The sequence below is a fragment of the Podarcis melisellensis genome (assembly GCF_964234715.1).
Source record: "Podarcis melisellensis genome assembly, chromosome: 6".
NCBI lineage: Eukaryota > Metazoa > Chordata > Lepidosauria > Squamata > Lacertidae > Podarcis > Podarcis melisellensis.
The window spans coordinates 19,862,706-19,885,167 of NC_138538.1; the positions used below are offsets into that span (position 1 = coordinate 19,862,706).

A 22,462-nucleotide genomic window follows, 5' to 3' on the forward strand; every position below is an offset into this window, starting at 1 on the left:
ATGTGCAGCTATATCCCCTGTGATTAATTAATTGGAGACAAGGGGATGCAGAAATTATCCTGCTACTTACTGCTAGTTCAAGGGGGAAAAAGAAGCTACCCATAAAACTGAAGCCCTGCTCACATGGAAATCTTACTCAACCACCTCCTCTAACCTTGCAAGATTTCATCAGATATTCTAAGCATATGTTGGCAGCAGCCATGGGGGCTAGAAACTTGCATTTAAAATATAAAATTGTGGGTGAAGGGTACAACATCTGCTTTGCATGCTGAAGGCCCCAGGTTTAATAATAATAATAATAATAATAATAATAATAATAATAATAATAATAATAATAATGTTTATACCCCGCCCATCTGGTTGGGTTTCCACAGCCACTCTATGCGGCTTCCAGCAAGAGAGAAGAAATAAAAAATGTAAGACATGAACAGCTGCCTTCAGGTGTTTTCTAAAAGTTGTCTAATTCTTTATCTCCCTGACATCTGACATTCCACGGGGAGGGCGCCACTGCCGAGAAGGCCCTCTGTCTGGTTCCCTGTAACCTCACTTCTCACAGGGGGAGAACCACCAGAAGGCCCTCAGAGCTGGACCTCAGCATCCAGGCAGAATGATGGGGGTGGAGACGCTCCTTCAGATATCCAGGTCCGAGGCTGTTGAGGGCTTTAAGGTCAGCACCAACACTTTGAATTGTGCTTGGAGATGTCCTGGGAGCCAGTGAAGATCCTTTAGGATTGGTGTCATATAATTATTATTATTATTATTATTATTATTTGAATTTATATACCGCCCTATACCCGGAGGTCTCAGAGCAGTTCACAGAAGAAAATCAAAATATAAAACCACAAAATACACAATCAAAGTAAAAACAACAACCCAATAACCGCCCCGCCCCCCAAAAACCACATTTTAAAAGGACACAGGATGTCAATCAAATCAACCAAAGGCCTGGTTAAATGGTGATATGGTCTCAGCGACTACTCCCAATCACCAGTCTAGCTGCTGCACTTTGGATTAGTTCAATTCCCAGCATCTCCAGGTTGGGCTGCCGGTCAGTGCAGACAATACTGAGCTAGATAGGCAAATGGGCAGTTTCCTATGTTCCTGAGAGTCCCCAGCATTCATAGGAAGCAGAGTTCTCTGCTCAGTACCACACATTCAACCCTTTCCTCCTACACATGCAGAATCTACCCGGCCCTGACCAAGGTGCTCCACTTTCAGGCCTGAGTTTCAGTGGCTTGTAAAAACCTGAGTCAAAGGAGTGGTGGACATCACAAGCCCCTAAGTTCTCCTCTGGCTTGGATCTAATCCACACAGCAGAATCCCCAGCTTATAGCCTGGCCAAATTATTTCCCAGAGGCCAATGGGGTTTTTCTACTCCTTGTGATCATAATGGGCTTGGGTTGAGCATAGTTTTAACTACGGAAAGGTACCAATAAAATGATGCTGGAGAACAGGAGGAAGAAAGATGGAGAGGATCAGATTTCCTCTTATAGTGCCTCATTCGTTCTGGAGCATCACTGCAGCAAACCCAGACAGTGTAGAAGGGGATGGAGGTTTAGGGGGCTGTGGGAGGTGGGGCTGACCAAGTGACATGACATTATCTCCAAATCATAAAAACTGATGTCTCAGCACATTTCAGAATCAACCCGAGTTTGGGATGAGCTCACTCATCTCCCAGGCATCTGGTTGGCCACTCAGAGAACAGGAGGCTGGACAAGATGGGTCTATGGTCCAATCCAAGGGTTCTCCCTAGGTTTTGATCTTTACTGCTCACTTGACAGCATGGTCTTGTTGGCCTGCCAGCCTCAAACCTGACTCTCCCAGGTCTCTCCTGCACATATTACCTGCTTCTTTAACATGCCAATAACTTCAGCTTGAGACTCAAGGAGAACGTCCTGTGTCACCAAGTGACAGTTCCTTAAAGCAGCAAGTACCCTTGATCTTAGAATATATCCGTTGGCATCACAACTGTGGCTGTTCACAGTTGAACTTCTGTTAAGGAGAACCAAGGAGGAGATGCAGACTCAAGGCAGAGGGACAACTACGTGAAAGTCAGATGAACAAGAAGCTGTGGACAGAAGGGCAGGAGCAAGTGTGCAGCTGGCGAACTCGCTTCCAGGTCCCTCTGCATCTTGGGTTTCCTACGGCCTGCCAGTGCAGTAGCTGGTTCCTGGAACAGAAAAAGCAGAACCAAGCATTGATACAATGCATTCAGCTTCCCCCAAAAGCAGCATCAAGGAAACACACACACACAAGTCACACAGCTTCAGGTGAGCACATAAAAAGAGTTGAATCAATCTTGGCTTTTGCTTGTACTTCAAAAGCATTTCTCAATCCGTACTCACAAACTAAAGGCCCTTGAGAATGGCAGGGACACCCGGTAATTCTGAATCACTGAAAACACAGTAAACACCTTCCAGATGCTGGACGTTCAAACAAAGATAACTGTGCAGTACTGAAGTGCACTGTTCACTTGAGCTTCAATCTCTCAACCTGCAGGTCCAAAGTGGTTTTTATCACTTAGCTATTGCTTCAAAGGGACACCGTGCAATCTCCTAAATTTGTCACAAGTAGCAGGCATCGCTCGGTGTTGGTGTATAGGCTTGTGGGCATTATATCCCATGTTCTCTATCCATAGCATTTTCAGATAAAAAGCATCGCAGGTAGCAGGGCCAGAAACGCCATCAGAGCAAACATTACTGGGAGAGATGAACCAATGGGGGCTCCAGAGGCACGGATGAAAACAACTGCATGTTTATTTTGTGTGGGAGAGTAAGTTTCGTACCAGCACCTTTAGATCCTAATGTATCCTCAATTCCTTAATATCCAGTACCAGAGCCATGCAATAAGTTAGTGAAACTCTGCTTTTTTCACAAAGCACAGGCATCCAGAAAGGCGCCAAAGTACAGACAACTGTAATTTTCTTTCGTTTTCTGAACGTGTTTCCCCACCCCCTCATTAACTGAAGAGTGGTTGGTGAGGGAAGAACCGAAGGAGAAATTTTCAGTACAGCACTAAATGCACTAACTTAGGTCCATTAGTTTTATTATTATTTTTAATGGGATTGCTTTACTGAGTATTTTTATTATGCTGCCTTTTTTAATCATTCTGTATTTTAACAATTAGGCGTGGTCAGTTTTTATATTCTGTATTAAGCAGTATATAAATTAACAAATAATAACCAAAATAAATAAATACTGTACTCATCTCTTAAGAATATTGGGAAGGGGCTGTGTGGATACGTCTCAAGCCCACACTCTCAAAATCTCCCCCTTTCCCTCCATTTTTGAGACAGATTTCTTTTTTTGAAACTAGACCTCCACCCACTAGTAAATGGTCAAAGAAAAGAAATGGGTGGAATCAGGGCAGAATTAAGTGTCAGGAAGTCCTACATACGAGTAGGAATCCGGCAGAGACACATGCCCAACTGGCATGTTCTCTCCCTCCTGGTCGGTCGTTCGGGAGATTCAAAAGCTTCCTCCAGCCCGAACATCCCAGCAACTGATACCAAGAAGAATCAGCAGACTTCAGCATCAGTAGAGTATAGGCAGTTAGTGTACAGACTCAGTAGTGTAGCTTTTGGCTATACTACGTTTATTTACATATACACACTTGGAGCATCGCAACTCAGCTCCTTCCTCTTCAGCATCAGACAGCAGAGAGACAGAACAAAAGGACAAAAATCCTACATCACGGAAACACAGTAATAAAAACATCCTGTCTCTGTCACTTCCCACAATGTGGAATGAAGTCATGTGATTAAAAACAATCCCATGACTGCAACACGGTGGAAAGAATCCTAACATTAAGTAGGGTGTGCACAAGTAGAACAAGGTCTGCTCGTGCACAACTCAGCTTAATCCTGCCCACAGCTTTACAGTGGACATTGTGAAGGCCAATTTGAAGTGGTTACTACTGAGCAATCATGTTTAATCACTTGCATATTAGCCTTTGCTGATGGACAAATTATACTTCTTGGCCCTCCATGTAAACAAGGTTATACTTGGAAAAACAGTTCCTTACACCCGTCCCCATCTGCATGTACATAAATGTCCATAACAAAAGCACATTCCACAGTGAATACATCTTACTGCAAACTATAAGGAACAGCTAATCCTTGCAGGCTTGCAGGAAGCACTGGTTTTTCCAGCAATTCCCAGTGCATGCTCTCTGCAAATGTCAACTGTACTTACTCAGGTCTGAACTTTCCAGTACCATTTCTTAAATGCTCCATTAAAAAAAAAAATAATACTACATCATTTTAAAGGCTGGTCGTTTTAGGCTTCAGTGTACTTGTTGGAAGAAGGCACAGCCACCAAGATTGTAGCCCTGTGTAAGGTATCTGCAGCTCTAGAATCTACTTTTTAACTGACTTGGGTACTGTATGGGTTCATAATGGCATAATTTGGAACTATCTCCAGTTATACCAAGACAGAATATGCTGGCAAGCTGTTACTGCACAGATACTGCTTTTAGGCAAAAATCCCAACCACACACCATTTCCATTTTTCTTTTTCTGAATGACACATTCCATAAACACTAAGCACTTTAAGGGGGCTTTTCTTGGGTGGGTGTGTATCCCTTGGGGTCCTTTTTGTTTTTTTAAATGTATGTCTGCAAAACTCGAAGTTCCACCAAACATGCCAGTTTATCTCGCACTTGTTTCTCAGTGGGCCTATTTTGGCTCCGGGCCCATTGGCCCTCAACACCCAAGTTTTCTGTTAAGAGGGCCATATTACCCCTTCATTGTACCCTTGGAAAAGATGAATAGTCTCCCGGCTGCAGGCTCTCTTTCCCACTCATTCTAGAGGCTGCTCCCCAGCTGCTCTCCATTCTCAAATGATTGAGACTGGCAGATCATCGTGCCATCACGTCCCCCAGCTGATTTGGCCAGCCCTTCACAGCCTATTTCTGGAAGAAAGAAGGAGGGGAGGAATATCGATGCACCGGCCCAGTTGAACAAGACGTGACCTTGCGAGACATTCCGAACGTGGCTCAGCTAATTCAACAAAATGCTTTGAACCACACACACGCGAGCCTGAAATTGGATCACTCCATTAAGCCAGCTTCATAACGGGTGAAGCACTTCCTAGGAGATTTAGCAAGAGGTGTCATTCTAAGCCCAACTACTCTTTTCTTACTTTCAAAGCAGAGATTAGTTCACGATGGGGTCATCCTCACTAGCTATGGTCTCTGTTGCTTTCCCCACCAAGGAAAACCAGTTTTTAGCACTCTATCCAAGCAAACAGCAATTCAGGTATTCTCTGGATTGACGTTTGCTCTGATTCACCACTGAAGAGCAGGTTTTTCCTAGAATAGAAAGGAAAACCACTCTGACCTGTACCTGGAAAGCATGGGTTAAGTGGATGTGGGGACGAGCCCCAAGTCTTAAAAGAAGCAAAGAAAAACAAAAAAAGAACAGAGATTTGCTTGTCCTAAAAGGAAAGATAGGGGAAACGCGGGTGGCGCTGTGGGTTAAACCACAGAGCCTAGGACTTGCCAATCAGAAGGTCGGCAGTTTGAATCCCCGCAACGGGGTGAGCTCCCGTTGCTTGGCCCCAGCTGCTGCCAACCTAGCAGTTTGAAAGCACACCAAAAAGTGCAAGTAGATAAATAGGTACCACTCTGGCGGGAAGGTAAACGGTGTTTCCGTGCGCTGCTCTGGTTCGCCAGAAGCGGCTTAGTCATGCTGGCCACATGACCCGGACGTTGTATGCTGGCTCCCTGGGCCAATAAAGCAAGATGAGCATCGCAACCCCAGAGTCGGCCATGACTGGACCTAACAGTCAGGGGTCCCTTTACCTTTACCTTTAAAGGGAAAGATAACTTGCCTAAGAAAGTGATGGAAATGCTTTTTAGTTTTAAGGCGCAAGGCCGGGGGGGGGGGTACCATGCACAATAGGAGGATGCAACTGAAAATGAAAGTGGCAACAAACACAAAGCAATTTTAAAAAACAAGGCAATTCTGAAAGCTGGGACTACTCTTCAGCATGTGGATGGTTCAAGGGGTTGAAAAAAATCACATTGGTTAAAATGATTCAGGTTTTCATTGCAAAAACATAATGACTGGGCTGGATTGAGTGTGGTCACCCCTCCCTCCCTGCTCCCAAAGATTGAATTATCAAAGCTCAATACATGTTAAGGATCAGAGTGTCCTTTCCACTACCGATTCCTCTTCATTTGGCCCTCTCCTCACTGTGGCATGCGAGTGCTGGGACAAAGTTTGAGAACCAAACATTTTTCCCCAGCAGTTATTTGCTCTTAGCTTCAGAGCAGCCCTGATGGACTGGACCAAAGGTCCATCTATAACACAACTACCCTCCCCCCACTGCATCCCTTTTCCCACGGGGGCCTCTGGGGATGCCAAAAGCAGGGCCTCCCTTGCTCTTCCTTCATGGCAGCCGGAATTCGGTGGCATTTTCTCTCTGAACCTGTAAATTCCACATGAGCCCTTTTCAGGCATTTGCCTTCTGTGAGCAGAAAAGGCAGTCCGTCTGGATCAGACCGAAGGCCTGTCTAGTCCAGCATTCTGTTCTCACAGTGGCCAAACAGATACCCATGGCAAACCCGACATGCACCAGGTCTCTCTGACTCGCAGTCTCCAGCTATGACTTCATCTGGTTTGCCTGTGATGACTGTTTCAGGACAGGGATAGGCTACTCACTGTAAGCCTACGTGTTGGTACCACTGAGGCTAGATTACTGCAATATGCTCTATGTGGGTCTGCCCTCGAGCCTGGCTCAGAAGCTCTACCTGATGCAGAATGTGGCAGCCAGGCTGCTGACGGGGGCACATGGCTGACAACAGGTGACCATTGTTAAAACATCTGCACTGGCCAGGTTGAAGGTCTTTGCATTAATTGATTTGTCTTTATTCTTGTATGTCACTGAATTGTTTAAGGTAAAGGTAAAGGGACCCCTGACCATTAGGTCCAGTTGTGGACGACTCTGGGGTTGCGGCGATCATCTCGCTTTCTTGGCTGAGGGAGCCGGCGTACAACTTCCAGGTCATTTGGCCAGCATGACTAAGCCGCTTCTGGCGAACCAGAGCAGTGCACAGAAACACTGTTTACCTTCCCGCCGGAGTGGTACCTATTTATCTACTTGCACTTTGACATACTTTCGAACTGCTAGGTTGGCAGGAGCTGGTACTGAGCAATGGGAGCTCACCCCGTCGCGGGGATTTGAACCACCAACCTTCTGATCGGCAAGTCCTAGGCTCTGTGGTTTAGCCCACAGCGCCACCTGCATCCCTTCACTGAATTGTATGCTCCTGATCAAATAAACAAAAAGATAATATTTTTTAAAGTAGTTTTTTTTAATAAATAAATATTACTTCTGACACCAAAAGTAATACAACCATTGTGACAAACAGCCTAATCCCCCATGGGCACATGATTCGGGAGCGGCCGTATGCAGATTAGAGCCTTCGGTACTCATGGAGGCTTCCAGGAAAGGCAGAACCCCGGTTTTCCAGAATTCGACACCAGGCAAGTAACCTACATGGGTCAAACAGGCCCTCTGCTGCAGACATTCGCTCTCCAATTCATAGAGGGGGGTGGGGACTGAGCTAACACACTCATTCCTACTCTCTCCCCTTGTGCCTCCATTGACTGAGCTCATAAGATGAATGCCTGAAGAGGACTAGAGTCATCCCATATACTAAATAGCAAACTCAGTACTCCTCTTATGTTTTTACTGCATTTTATGGCCTCTCCAGACAGCTACAGTGGCTGTTATTGCTGCCTTATCAAAATAACTGCACTTCTATAATGAAAACTTCAGGGAGGTGCGGGGAGAATACCTAGCAGTGCTTTTCTTGCTCAATACCGCTGAGAAAATGCTACCTGGAAGAACGTGCTGTTTCATACAAACTTATTTGTTGTTTAAAATGTTCTTGAATGAGCACTGTCACAACAACAGCCAGGGCAGATTTAGCTTGCATGTTCCTATGCATTAAGAACGGATCGAGTTGAGCCAGCTTGCTTTTGACGGTCAGGATGGGCCAACAACGCAATCCTATAAGGGCCTACTCAGAAGTAACTCCCATTGGGTTCAATAGGGCTTACTCCCAGGTAAGTGGGTACAGCCAATTGCAACCAGATTCACGCATGCATGTTCTGGAGGACTGCAACATCATGTTGCATGTGCATAGCTGGAGTCCTTCATATCACACATATTTTGAAGGATGTACATTCATATTTTGAGGTCAATTTAAGGCACTGGTGCTTACTTTTAAAGACCTAAAGGCTGGTCCATTGGGGCAAATGAGATGCTGCCCCACCAGTCTCAATCTGCCCTCTGCCCACCCACACCTGCATATTTTCTACAGCCAGGGTGTGTAAAAAGTAACTCACTGTACAAAGGAAAATTCACATTCATTGCCTAGTCCGCTTCTGCCTCTTGCCCCACCCATCACTACCATGTGACCCACCCCAAAAGTTGCCCAGAAGCAAACGCAGCTCCCAGGAACTGAAAAAGTCACCCCGCCCCTGTGCTAGGCAGTACAGAAGTTTAGAAGACGGGGTTGCAATTTTCCCAACAGCAAAGCATTTCCAACTGAGCAAAAGCAGAACAATCAACTCTTACTTTTTGGCTCCGCTGCCATCCCCTGAGCAGTGCAGGTTCCTGGAATCCAAAGCTGGGTGCTGGCACTCAACACACACCAGATGTCCTTCGCTGAGATATTTCATCCAATGAGTGTAAGAGCTGTTCCCACGCAGACATCCTTCTGTGATGGCCATGAGCTGAAATTCGACACAGTACCTGCCATGGGAAGAGAGGGGAATAGGGTTGCATGTTACCCCAATCTCCGAACTGTGCAAGATTCCAGGGGTTCCAAACGCTCACCCAGGGTCTATGTAAGGCTTACTTACAAAAATAAATATGTGTATCGTGTGTCAGGGGAGGTGCAGTACCTCTGGTGTCATACTATAAATACTTACTGGGCCAAATTCATTTCAACAAAGTCTTCAGGTGGGGTGTTTTACTCAAGACGTATTGTTAAAGCTATGGTTTTCCCTGTAGTGGGAAGTGAAATGTATGGAAGTGAAAGCTGGACCATAAAGAAGGCTGATCGCTGAATAATTGATGCTTTTGAATTATGGTGCTGGAGGAGACTCTTGAGAGTCCCATGGACTGCAAGAAGATCAAACCTATCCATTCTGAAGGAAATCAGCCCCAAGTGCTCACTGGAAGGACAGATCCTGAAGCTGAGACTCCAATACTTTGGCTACCTCATGAGAAGAGAAGACGCCCTGGAAAAGACCCTGATGCTGGGAAAGATTGAGGGCAAAAGAAGGGGACGACAGAGGGCGAGATGGTTGGTCAGTGTTCTCAAAGCTACCAACATGAGTTTGACCAAACTGCATGAGCCAGTGGAAGACAGGAGTGCCTGGTGTGCTGTGGTCCATGGGGTCACGAAGTGGCGGAAATGACTAAACGACAACAAATGCCTGCTAAAATTAATGAATAGGACTAAGTTCCTGTGCATATACTCAAGAGTAAAACTGAGCTAAATACCACCCTTCAACTCTACATCCATTATTTGCAGGAGGCTTTTTGAAATTTATTTGGCCAACCTGTATACAGGCATCTCTCCACTTACACAGGGATTATGTTCCCGGGTACCACTCATAAACGTGAAGTCACGTATGGTGAAGAACACCATCTATAAAGCCTGTAAATGACCAAAACCTCTGCCAAAAATTCACAAAAACCCACCAAACTCCACCACAACCGCTCCCTCCAAACCTCCTTTCTCCAACGCCCAACTCTTCACAGGCCTCAAAGATTGGTGCAAAGGTTCATGGGATTGCTAGCTCATTTCCTGCTCTTTTGGGACCATTTTGCCCTTTTTTGAAATTTTAATCAATTTATTTAAATATTTCCTAGGGCTGCGCATGTTAAGTTGTGGGTGAACATATCAGACGACACAGCGATTCTTCAAACAGCTCTTGTTTATTCACAGAACAGAACTGAACTGAAGGGTTCAGCCAGCCTGCTTATATAGAGCTCCACTACAACGCAACAGTAGCCGCTTTCTGTAACTATCCAATCACTGAACGTCACTTTCAATCCCTTATTTGCATATGTGGACCTGAGTGAAAACTATCTACAGTATCACCCTGCTGGCCCAGGGTGAGAACTTCAGGACATAACAGCGCATATACGTGGTTGCACAAGTCCATTGTGCGTAAGCTGGGGAGACATCTGTACTTATTCAGGACCCTATGCGTATTTTTTTCTCCTCCTTTAAGCAGCTGCAGCTCAGAACCAGCTGAATTGTTAACGTTTTTAATAAGGCCGCTGCGGAAGACTTTGTCAAAATGTGTTTGGCCTATTAAGGATTTACAGCGGTGTATTTACAGGGATTGTGACAGCACCATATAAATGAAAAGTGCAGGTTAAAGCATTGTTCTATGTATAAGCAGGAGGCTGGGGGAGCATATGTGCTGGAGGTTGGCTTTGCATCAGGGAAATGGGCCAAAGGCTGTACCAGTATGTCTTCCAGGCCTGTGAATCTAGACTTGTGTCATTTCATTATATGAGCTCCAGGCCATAGTGTGACCCACAGGAGGACAGCAACGCTGTAGAGTCCTCAAGCAGCTCGTTACTTACCCGGCTCTTTCATTCTCAATGGACACAGCTCGCTTTCTCCTCCCTTTCCCATAGCCTCCAGTGGTTATTAATGCTGGGACTGCTCACATCAAAGGGGAAAAAGAAAACACAGCAGACATGATAAGTGACAACGGTGCCCCGAGCCCGCCTGCATCTGCAGAACAATAACAACTGGGACATTTGCGGTCTTTAATGCCGTGTCATTTTCCCTCTGGCAGGAAATCAGAGAGAGAGAGTTCTCTCCCACATTCTCAGACCGCTGGTGATTATTCATCATTCCGCTGGGCAGAAAAGGGTACCCTCCGCCCACAAAATCCCCCCTTGTTGTCCGTACAAACAGGCCTGCTAATTATCATCCCAGAAACTATGCTGGAGGGAGCAAGCTATTTTAATAATATCCCAATTTAGAAATATACCACTTAAGCTCTTCTGCAGCCTACAGATTTTATTTTGGTCTCAGAAACACTGGTTTTGTTTTGTGTTTTTTTTCCAAAGCAAACCCAAAAAATAAAAAGACAGAAGAAAAATAATAACCAGTCTAAACAAGTACACCAGAAAAGGGCCGGTTGTTTAGGAAAAGGGTGGGCAAAAGCTAGAGATCGCAGATCTCTGGTTGATTTCCAGTAGCACAGCAAAGATTTTTGACGCCCAGTTGTTTTGACAATATCTGCAATAAAATGAGTTGTCCTGCCTAAATTAGGCTACTGAAAAGAAAAGCTCCAACTAGGACCATGCTTTTGTGAAAAAGGGCTATGGACTCAGTTCAGTTCCTGTGCTGAAGACAATTTCCTAGCCTCAGAATGTGCTCAGAGTAACCCTGTTCTTGAATTCTAACTGTGCGACTTGTTGCACCTGCCTCTGGCTAATAGCTCTTGGGGGTCTAGTAAAACAGGAGAATATGAGATGAGCCTTTCTGGATCAAGCCAAAGGTCCATTTAGTCCAGCATCCTATTCTCGCAGTGACCAACAGATGAGATGCCTACAAGCTGGATGTGAGAGCACAATAGCACTCCACACACACACACACACACACACACTTTGATTCTCAGCATCTGGTATTCAGAGACATACTGCATCCGACATGGGATCCAATAAGCCTGTATTCTGCCCACCGCTGCTTTAAAATTCTGGATAGTGTTGTTCACACATTGCACTGAACACGGGTGCAGGCGGTCTCTACAAGCACACAAGTCTTAGTGTGAAAGTGTTGCACTTGTTCATTCGTACAGCTCAACTATTGTGTGCACAAGCACGCAGACTATATATTCACTAAATATTAACATGTGTATTACGGTACATGTGGGACGCGGGTGGCGCTGTGGTCTAAACCAAAGAGCCTAGGACTTGCTGATCAGAAGGTTGGCGGTTTGAATCCCCATGACGGGGTGAGCTCCTGTTGCTCGGTCCCTGCTCCTGCCAACCTAGCAGTTCAAAAGCACGTCAAAGTTCAAGTAGATAAATAGGTACCACTCCGACGGGAAGCTAAACGGTGTTTCCGTGCGCTGCTCTGGTTCACCAGAAGCGGCTTAGTCATGCTGGCCAGAAGCCGTCTGCGGACAAACACTGGCTCCCTCGACCTATAAAGCGAGATGAGCGCAGCAACCCCAGAGTCGTCCACAACTGGACCTAATGGTCAGGGGTATCTTTACCTATTACGGTACAAATGTATAGCTCAACTATTTGTGGACAAAGTTTGTATGAATGTAATGTGTGAATGTTACCGTTGTCTCTCACGTGCAGATTTAATTAAATAAATATACCAACAGCACAATCCTAACCCCCTCTACTCAGAAATGAGTCCACCTGAATTCAGTGGGGCTTACTCCCAGGTAACTTGGTTTAGAATCACAGTCTTAAACTCAGCTGTGATTTCTCTAAGCAGGTGACAGCCATAATTTGAATGGAGCCCAGCCCCAACATATCCTCTTGTACAAGCACAGTTTTCAGAGAAGCAGCCATGTTAGTCTGTTGCAGCAAAAGCAACACAGAGTCTTGTGGCACCTCAAGGGATATGGGTGGCATTCAGCTCTTCTGCTGATGGAAGGCAACCTTCCGTGGAACTAGGAGGGAGGCCAAGCCCAAGGGAAATCCTACCCAGAGTGCACTGCGGTAATCCAGCCTCAAGGTAACGTATGCATGGACTACAGTGATCAGACTTCTTTGGCTGCTCTGCAGCAAAGGCACTCAGAAGAACACCTTGACCAATCCTTAATAATAATAATAATAATAATAATAATAATAATAATAATAATAATAATTTATTTATACCCCGCCCATCTGGCTGGGCCTCCCCAGCCACTCCGGGCGGCTTCCATAGAAACCAAAAATACAGTAAAATATCACACGTTAAAAACTTCCCTGAACAGGGCTGCCTTAAGATGTCTTCTGAATGTCAGGTAGTTGTTTATCGCTTTGACATCTGCTGGAAGGGCGTTCCACAGGGCGGGCGCCACTACCGAGAAGGCCCTCTGCCTGGTTCCCTGTAGCTAGATGTCACTTTGCATCATCCCATGAACTAGAAGAGGGACATATGCAACTGCTCTCCAAGCACAAACATGCATCTAAAGCTGTTTTGTGTGCTGTAGGGCCACTCTAATTTAATGAATGTGTCGAGGATTAAGCACAGGGCATTATAAACTACAGCACTTTCTTTCTTGCATCTGGGATAGCTCAGTCGGTAGAGCATGAGACTCTTAATCTCACGGTCATGGGTTTGAGCCCCATGTTGGGCCAAAGATTCCTGCGCTGCTGGGTGTTGAACCAGATTACCCTTGTGGTCCCTTTCCAACTTCTGTGATTCTGTGTAGCTACCACCCCAGCAGAGCAGTGCAAGAAACCCAGCCAAATATGGGATACCCCTGTTAAGCAAGAGGCACTTGACATGAGTCAATAACTTTCTTCAGCTTAGAACAAAACAAAAGTAACCAGAAGAAATGCTCTAAGAAGACTTTTTTGGGGGGGGGTACAATTTAAATCTGAATGCACCTTTTTTCTGCCAATAATCTGTCGTCCCCCCCACTCCACCCGTGCCCTGCTCCACTTACTGAAGGGCTGCTTGCACTCTGTTCCTTGCCGAGTCCAATACTCAAAACAGCCAGCCTTGTCCTCAAGAGGAGGGCAGGCTTCGCCGCCATTTCTCGGCTCCCGGATGATGCGCCTCCTCCTCACACGGTAAGCTGCCTTGCAAGTCTCCGAACAGCTGCTCCATTCGCTCCACTCAGAGACCACGCAGGAGACCACTGAGGAAAGGAGGAGGAGGAGGACAAAACTCACAATTGTTATCTATTCCATGCATTTCCAGGTTGGCATTCTTCTCAAATATAGCAAGTCTGATCCATTCCTGCCAAGCAGGAGTGGCAGCATTTAGGTGTCCCAACTTAGCCCACATTCACAATAGGCGTTTGAAGCAATCATGATACCACTTTAAACTGCCAAGTTTTCTACTTACAGGGTCATCTGTCTGTTTACATTGGGAATTACTTTTTTTAAAAAAAAAGTGGTTCCCCAACAGCAGGATGAAGTGAGGCAGCTCATTTTACCAGCTCAATTACGGTACTCTGGACGTGTAATGCAAAGCACAGTTTTCAATCCAAGTATATGTGCGGATTCGGACATCTTCCAGCCCTCCCAGTTGCCAAAGCAAAGATGATTACAGTGAAAAGAACAGCTCTCCAATTTCTGGCTTTTGCCACAAACACCCCACCTGAGTGTCAGCAAGTCACGTCACCTATCTGCAAACTACCACAGTACATGCAGAAGACCAAGAGTGACACTTGCGAAGGACAATATTGTGCCATTTCTTCAAAAAGCCACAAGATGGCACCAGTTGAGAATACAGTGGTACCTCGAGTTAAGTACTTAATTCGTTCCAGAGTTCCGTTCTTAACCTGAAACTGTTCTTAACCTGAAGCACCGCTTTAGCTAATGGGGCCTCCTGCTGCCACCGCGCCACCGCCACGATTTCTGTTCTCATCCTGAAGCAAAGTTCTTAACCTGAAGCACTATTCTGGGTTAGCCGAGTCTGTAACCTGAAGTGTATGTAACCTGAAGTGCATGTAACCTGAGGTACCACTGTATGGATTGATGAGGCATAAAGGAAAGGGACTTACGCTTCAGTAGCTCTAATAAAGGCTAATCAAGCAACCTGCATTTTGTGGAGAGGGATAATTCTGTTTTGCTTGAATTTTCTTTTACATATGTTCCCTTTTTAAAAAAGGACCCCATGTTTTCAATTGCCTAATAGAAAATAGCAATGTTTGTCTCCTGGAAAGTTTTACTAAGAGTTATGGGAAGTATAGATTATTATAGGGATGGGATGGGTTGTAAGTGGGGGTGGGGGGGATTCACAAGCAGAACTCTGCATTAAGTAAAATATCCAATATGCTGAAAACCTCAGCTTTTGAAAAGTCAAGATTTGGGAAATTCCTATTTGCCAATATTTGGGTTCTGTTGCACTAGGGAACAGGAAGAAGATGTTAATATGCTCAGTGTGTGAGATTTTTTTTTTTAAGTAGTATTAAGAGAACCACTGCAGTTACTCCAGGCCATCACAAATGCCTTGAGTTGTACCATATGCTCCAAACTCTACGAATAATTGTGCATACGGGCCTTCAGTGTTAGCTCTTTTTGATGCCTTGCAACAGCAGGATAAAACAGCACAATTTGCATAGCTTATGCTTTTGCACAGAATGTTATTGATCTTTTTAATAAAGAAAAAGTTCTGAATGCAACTCTCCCTGTTTATGACAATATACATGTCAACAGCACTCAAATGTCCTCCAAGAACATTGAGATTCATTGGTATCTGATTTCCAACACAAGAAAGCTTAAGCCACTATCGCTTCCCCCAAGTTGCAATCCTAACTTTAAAAGGAAACACCTTTATGCAGGTGTTAGCCACCTGCTGAACTCCAAAGTACTTATCTCCAAGTAAAACATGTTTAAGACCACATGGAACAGCTGCCTTGGGAGTAAATCCTGTGCAAATCAGTGGGATTTAGTTTTTAAATAACATAGGTAGGAGTAGATTGTCAATACTGTAATTTTCCACCTGGGCTCAGTAACTTCCAGCTCCCTCTAGTACTCTTAAATTCAGGGATGAAGAACCTCAAGCCCTGCAGAGATTTTTGAACTTCCAACAGCCCTAGCCCTAACAAGATGAGGCAGATGAGAGTCTGCATTTGGAAGGTCACAGGTTTCTCATCCGGACAATAAGCCAAAAAGTATTCACACAAATGGGCTGTAGTCCATTTGAATTGGCTACACCAAGTCATTCTTCCACCCTTGAGTTTCAATCGCAGTTCCCCTTCTGTTTGGGATCCGGCACTCTGAAAAAAAAGCACTGCTCTTTCTAAGCATGTCATAGAATTGTAGCGTTGGAAGGGTTCCCCAGGGGTCATCTAGTCCAGCCCCCTTGCAGGTGCTGAATTTGACTTATCACTGGAAGCGGGAGTCTGTGGCCTTCCAGCTCCCATCAGCCCCAACCACCAAACCCCATGGTGAGAGATGAGGGGAATCCAAGAAAAGAAAACACCCACAGGTCCCCCATGCCTAATCCTACCTGAGCTGGACCATCCATCCTCAGGTGTAGCATCCCCCTCCCCTACTCCTCCTGCTCCTTACCCACCTGGGCACACCTGCCGGTAGTCCTGGCAGCAGTCCAAGGTGTAAGGGCACGCCTGGTCGCAGTAGCAGGGCCCGTGGGACCCGTCCGCCCTCCAGCCGGTGCTCACGCACGCCATGCTCCGGCCCGCGCAGCAGCGCCCCAGCGCCGCACAGCCGCCTTCCGCCTCCGGCGCGGCCAGGAGCAGCAGCAGCCCCGCGCGCAGCGTCCAGCAGGGGCGCGCCCGCATGATCCTGCCCGAAAGGGCGACGCCGCTGGACCTGCGCAGCGCCGAGCACCAGCTACTCTCGGCCGAAAACTAGGCGCTCGATCCGGGACTGAGACCGGAGCGGATCCGGTGGAATTCAGTAATGCGAATTAATAGTAGGAAGGTGGGTGGGGGCAAGTCCACGTGGACTTCCTAGACGTCGGGTGCGGCGGGGGATGCTGCGCGGAGCCCACGCGCAAAGTGCTCCGGTGCGCAAGTTGGGCAGCGCTTGCCTGGAGAAGAGCTGTTGCCGCCGCCCAGCCGAACATCCGCCCTGCGCGTGAAAGTTTCCGAAAGCGGATCTGGAAAGGGAGCAGCCTAGGGCGACCTTTAGCCAGCGCGCCAACCTGCGCTCGCCCCACCCCAAGGCTCCGCTCCCTGTCCGCGCTGACCTTCCCCCCTTCGGCGAGGATTAGAAGGCGCCCAGGCGGCGTTTAAAGGAGCAGGACGCTCTGGGGAGCTGGCGACGCTTAGTGCGGAGCGGAGCGGCGGCCGGCGCGATGACCCCCCCCCCCCCTTTGCTTGTTTAGCAGGGGGGCCAACTTGAATAAAATATTGGGGGGGGATAGGTAAGCCCCGCCCTGCATAATCGATCACAAGACGCTGAGCACGCCATAGCTGTCAACGTTTCCCTTTTTTAAAGGTAAATTCCCTTATTCCGAATGGGATTCCTCGCAAGAAAAGGGAAAAGTTGACAGCTATGGCGCACGCACACCATTTCGATGGCAATGCCCATCAACTGAGGGGGAGGACTGGCCCCCCTCAAATATTTTATTGACTCCTGTTCTCAGAAGCAAGGGAACCCCCCAGCCTTACAGTGTGGGAGAAACTGCTTGCTCGCCCTGCCTGGGCTACAGGATCTGGCTTGCTTTCAGTCAATGGGCATTTGGTGGTGTAGTTCACTGGTTAAAAATAATGAGCTGTGAGCTGGAATTACTTTTTTTTGTCCAAATTTTATTCCTCCATGAATAGCCATAGGTGAACCAGCATTATTACTATTTGCCAGCTACAATGCGTGTGGGAATTCTACTGCTTGCCTACCTTACAAAATCGTTGTGTGTATTTCTGGGATCGTTTGTCTGAAGTGTTTTGAGCACTTTAGGGAAAGCATTGCATAGCTGTTGACTGGCAGAATCCGAGACCAGGGAGAAGAGTTGGTGGAAGAAGACTGGAAAAAATTTAAAGATTATTTACAGAAATACTGTAAAATTAATGAATGTTAGGAAAATGTTGGAATGAAGTTATATGGCTTTAGCAGAAATGTTATAGGGAATTAAGTACAAATAGATTTTTAATGTATTAAAGGGGAAAAATAAGGTTAGAATAAGTTAGGATAAATTACAGGACAGAAAACAGAGGAAGATGGAAAGGAATTACTGAAACAGTTAATTGAAGTGGAATACAAAAAGGGAGGTGTGAGGAGGTTGTAGAAACAAGTGAATGAAAGATAAGATACTGAAATTACTGGATGTGTTTTGAATTGTGTTTGTTTTGTGTTCTTAATTCAATGTTTTAGTGTTAGTGTAATGTAGTGTTTTTGTTTTTGTATTGTATTGTATTGTTTTGTTGAATTCTTTTTCTTTCTTTTATAGTCTTTAAACTGTTAATATTTTTAAAAAAAAAGCATTGCATAGCTGCTGAGGCTGCAATCCTGCGGTACCTGCAGATGGAAGTAACTGTCCTACAGTCCTGAGAAAACACACACAGGACTGGGCTGCATATATTACTGTATCTCTTCCCTTCCTTCTGCATAGTTTTTATGTCCACCCAGATGACAGCACACCAGGCTGGTGGAAATTAGTTGAACCAGAACAAATGTCAGCCGGGTTTTCTGTGGATTGACATTTGCTCTGATTCAGCAGTAAACAGCAGGGGGGTGTTTCCGGGTGGGCCAAAAGAAAATCCTCTTACTCCTGTGCCTAGAAATCATGGGACAAACAGAAGTGTGGATGAGTCCTAAAACTTGCAAATGTTGGTAAAGCAGAGGCAGTAGCAGTACTTAATTTTTATTTACTTAATTTGATGGTGCCTCACAGGTCCTAACCAAGACCAGGGCTGTGCACACAGACCAGTGCAAGTAGATAAAAAGGTACTGCTGCGGCGGGAAGGTAAACGGCGTTTCCATGTGCTCTGGTTTCTGTCACAGTGTTCCATTGCACCAGAAGCAGTTCAGTCATGCTGGCCACATGACCTGGAAAGCTGTCTGTGGGCAAACGCCGGCTCCCTCAGCCTGAAAAGTGAGATGAGCGCCACAACCTCATAGTCACCTTTGACTGGACTTAACCATCCAGGGGTCCTTTCCCATTTACCTTTTACCTATACATGATGTTAGCCACAATTCATCTCATCTCCGATTGTTTATTTCATGTAAGAGCTATTTCATGTGGTTATGTGCTTTTCCCCAAATGGAGAAAAAGAGCGACTTAGCTGCCTTTTAAGATGGCATTGTGTTCACCGCCTCTATGTTAGACATCTCAGTCTTCCAGGGAACACAGTGCCAGCTCTGTTTGCCAAGAGGGAATAAGAACAAGCATACAGCAGTGGCCTTGACTCAAAGAAACCGTGCCTGTTTGCCGAGACCACACCAGGCACACACGGGGTACTTTATCTGCTCCTTCGGCATACAATCTTCACTGCCAGCCGCTTGGGAGTTTCCTTTTCTGCCTTAATTAAGCAAGCTGTACAGCGGTGGAACTGCCAGTGACCCAGTTCCCAGAGGCTCTCCCTCTGTCCTCTTTTGTTAAACGGGTGGGCAGGAAGATCCTGGCAGCTGGGGATTGATGGACACAAAGGAGCACTTATTCTCACTTTCCACTGCCTGCTGGAATCTGGGGTTGTTAATTGTCCCTGCTGGCCAGCAACATCAGGCTTTGTCTCTCTGCACTACAGGCCAAGCCCTCCTGCTCACAGAAGTAGGAGCATCCTTATATAACACATTTAGAACTGGGCAACGTTTGCCACTGCCAGCGGGCACGCTGGAAACATCACCAGGAAAAACAAACAAACAAACCCTGCAATCAATCTTCATAGTTAATCGCATGCAATAAAAACTTCAATAATAATGTTTCACACATCTCTCTGACTTCTCTTTTCTGAATAACTTTCCTAGAATGGGCAGGGAAGCTATCACCAACAAGCTAAGTTGCTGGGGAAGCGAATAGTCTGAGTTTTGGGGAAGCAGCAAGAAAACCTTCACCCCAGAGACAGAATAAAGGAGTATCACAGCTTTCCCCTGATTTAAGGGAGCTATCGCTGTCTTTGTGACATCATCAACCATTACACCAATCCCCATTCTCGAAAATCTATGTTTGAAATTAACATCTTGGGCTAGGCTCTTATGCACGCTTATGTCAGATGTTAACCCCCCTGTGTCCAGTTGGAGCTGACTCCTGTGTTTAGGATTGCAGCCTCAATAAATGTGTCTGAGTTTGTTCATATGCACGCCATTCACCTCACACTGCCTTTTTCTCTCTTTCCCTCTCCTACATCTATGCTATCATCCCTACTGTTTTTAAAATGTGCACACCATAAGTCAGGAACCTAGCTTTTTGGGGCTTATGTTATGCTGTAGAATAGAGCACCATGTACCTCGATGGCAAAATGAATGAATGTTTTGAACATCAAACTGTGTTCCATTTACATTCATGCCATGCAACACACCCAACCATAGCTGTCAACCGTCCCTTATTTGACGGGAAACTCCCTTATCCCAGCGCCATGTCCCGCTGCTGTCCCTTATTGATGATGTCCCTTAAATTTCCCGGCCCGACTCAGGAGGGAAGCAACGGCTCGGGGTCCTCCGCCGCGAGAGAGAGCATGTGCTGGCGCCATCGTCCTGGCGCAAGGGGTTCCATCGGCCCTTCCCCGCCCGAGAGGGAGGGGAAGGGAGGGAGACTCTCGCCCATGCCGCCCGCGAGCCCGGAGGCGGCAGCGGTGGTGGCAGCTGAGGAGACGGCCTGAGGGAGGAGGAGGAGGAGGAGGGGATGGGGAGGGACGCAGAAGGGGGGCGCTTCAGTGGCCGCCATGGCTCCACAACAGCCTCATTCTAGATTGACAGCATCTGTCAATCCTACCAATATATATAACTCTTTACAATAGCAAAATCCCTTATTTTGGCTGCTGATCCCTTATTTTCGAGGCTGCTGGTCCCTTATTTTCAAATCTGTAAGTTGACAGCTATGCATCCAACACACGTGTAAAGCACATTATCCCCCCCCCCCAAGAATCCTGGGAAGTGTAGTTTCCCCTGCACAGAGCTACAATTCCCAGCACCCTTAACAAGCTACAGTTCCCTGGCCTCTGAGAGAGGCCATGCACTTTAAATTTGTGCATGGGAGTGCTTTGAATCTGTGGTGTGAATCTGCCTGCAAAACGTTTCTCTTCTTATCCAGCAACTTTTGATTCTGCTTATAGCACCTGCCCTTCAGAGCTGGTTGACATATTCTTTGGATGCAGAGAGAGAAAAATAAGCTCAGTTATTATTAGGGGGAGGGGGGGACGATGACAAAGTCCAGAGAACAAACACTCAGTTTTATGGCTGCGCAAAGTAATCTTGCTCTTTTGTTCCAGGTGGCAGGGAAATAGGAGCCAAAGGAGATGAAACAGGCCTGCCTTGTACTCCATTCAGCATCCTTTTCACTCAGCTAATTATGTGTTCACTTCACTGACCCAACAGAAAGGCAGATTACCGAAGGAGCTCCCTCTGGCTAACTGCATATTGCCATGCTCTTTCTCTCAAATTCCCTGAAGGCTTCGTCCTTTTTCCTTGAGGGAGAAGAGGGGGAAATCCCCCGAGATGCAGAAATAAAAATTGGTGGTTGTGCTCATCTATTAACATAAAAGTTCAGGTTCATGCCTCTCTAGGACAAATTTTGAAGGACCTCTGTGGTTTCCCCCATCCCTACCCATAACACACTACCAGTGTCTCCCAGGGAGGTCACTTTGGTACTGCTAATGCATCAGTTTGACTTCACCCCTGAAGGCACACTCTATTGTCTCTTGAGAGGGATGCCAACATCAACCACCCAAACCCCAAAGGAGGAAATGCCTCTCTCACACACACATTTGCATGAGCTAATGTATGCACATTTAGAAATAATTGCCACAATTCAAATAGAAATACAGCTCCTCTCACCATAGCCAGAAGCTTGAAAGAGCAACACTGGCTCCCAGTACATTTCTGAGCACAATTCAAAGTGTTGGTGCTGACCTTTAAAGCCCTAAATGGCCTTGGCCCAGGATACCTGAAGGAGCGTCTCCACCCCCATTGTTCAGCCCGGACACTGAGGTCCAGCACTGAGGGCCTTCTGGCAGTTCCCTCCCTGCAAGAAGTGAGGTTACAGGGAACCAGGCAGAGGGCCTTCTTGGTAGTGGCACTCACCCTGTGGAACACCCTCCCACCAGATGTCAAAGAGAAAAACAACTACCAGACTTTTAGAAGACATCTGAAGGCAGCCCTGTTTTGGGAAGTTTTTAATGACTGATGTTTCAATGTATTTTTAACCTTCTGTTGGAAGCAGTCCAGAGTGGCTGGGAAAACCCAGCCAGATGGGAGGGGTAGAAATAAATTATTATTATTATTATTATTATTATTATTATTATTATTATTATTTGTAGCAAGGTGACTTGTTTGCCTGCTGAGTTGCTAACTATAGACGGACTCTGCCCTCCTTTCTGATGCTGGGAAAGAGCCTTGCATGAGAAAGGTCCCAGGTTCAGGTCTCCAGTAGACTTTGGAGAGACTCCTGGTCAGAAACCCTGAAGAAGCTACTGCAAACCAACTGTAGACAATGCTGAGCTAGAAGGGCCAATAGCCTGACTCACTATAAGGCAGCTTCCTATGTTCTTGATTTTCAACCTCAGCCCTGGACAACAGGCCTTCAAACAGAGGAGTGTCTTCTGCAAACTGGATGTTTAATAACGGGGGAGCTCAAGAAACCAAATGTCTGCTGGAGAAAGGGAGATCTTTACAGG

At 46.3% G+C, this 22,462-nt stretch overlaps 1 protein-coding gene across 1 annotated transcript; it reads right to left on the reverse strand.

The window, feature by feature from the left end:
• Positions 1-449: 449 nt before the first annotated feature.
• Positions 450-16,996, reverse strand: LOC309372706 (somatomedin-B and thrombospondin type-1 domain-containing protein-like). The gene is made up of 5 exons (XM_081916502.1): positions 16,246-16,996; positions 13,664-13,858; positions 10,620-10,698; positions 8,589-8,765; positions 450-2,170 (listed from the first exon to the last, which is right to left on the reverse strand). The coding sequence occupies exons 1-5, from the start codon at positions 16,469-16,471 to the stop codon at positions 2,053-2,055; spliced, it is 795 nt and encodes a 264-aa protein (XP_081772628.1). The 5' UTR covers positions 16,472-16,996; the 3' UTR covers positions 450-2,052.
• Between the last annotated feature and the right edge of the window lie 5,466 nt (positions 16,997-22,462).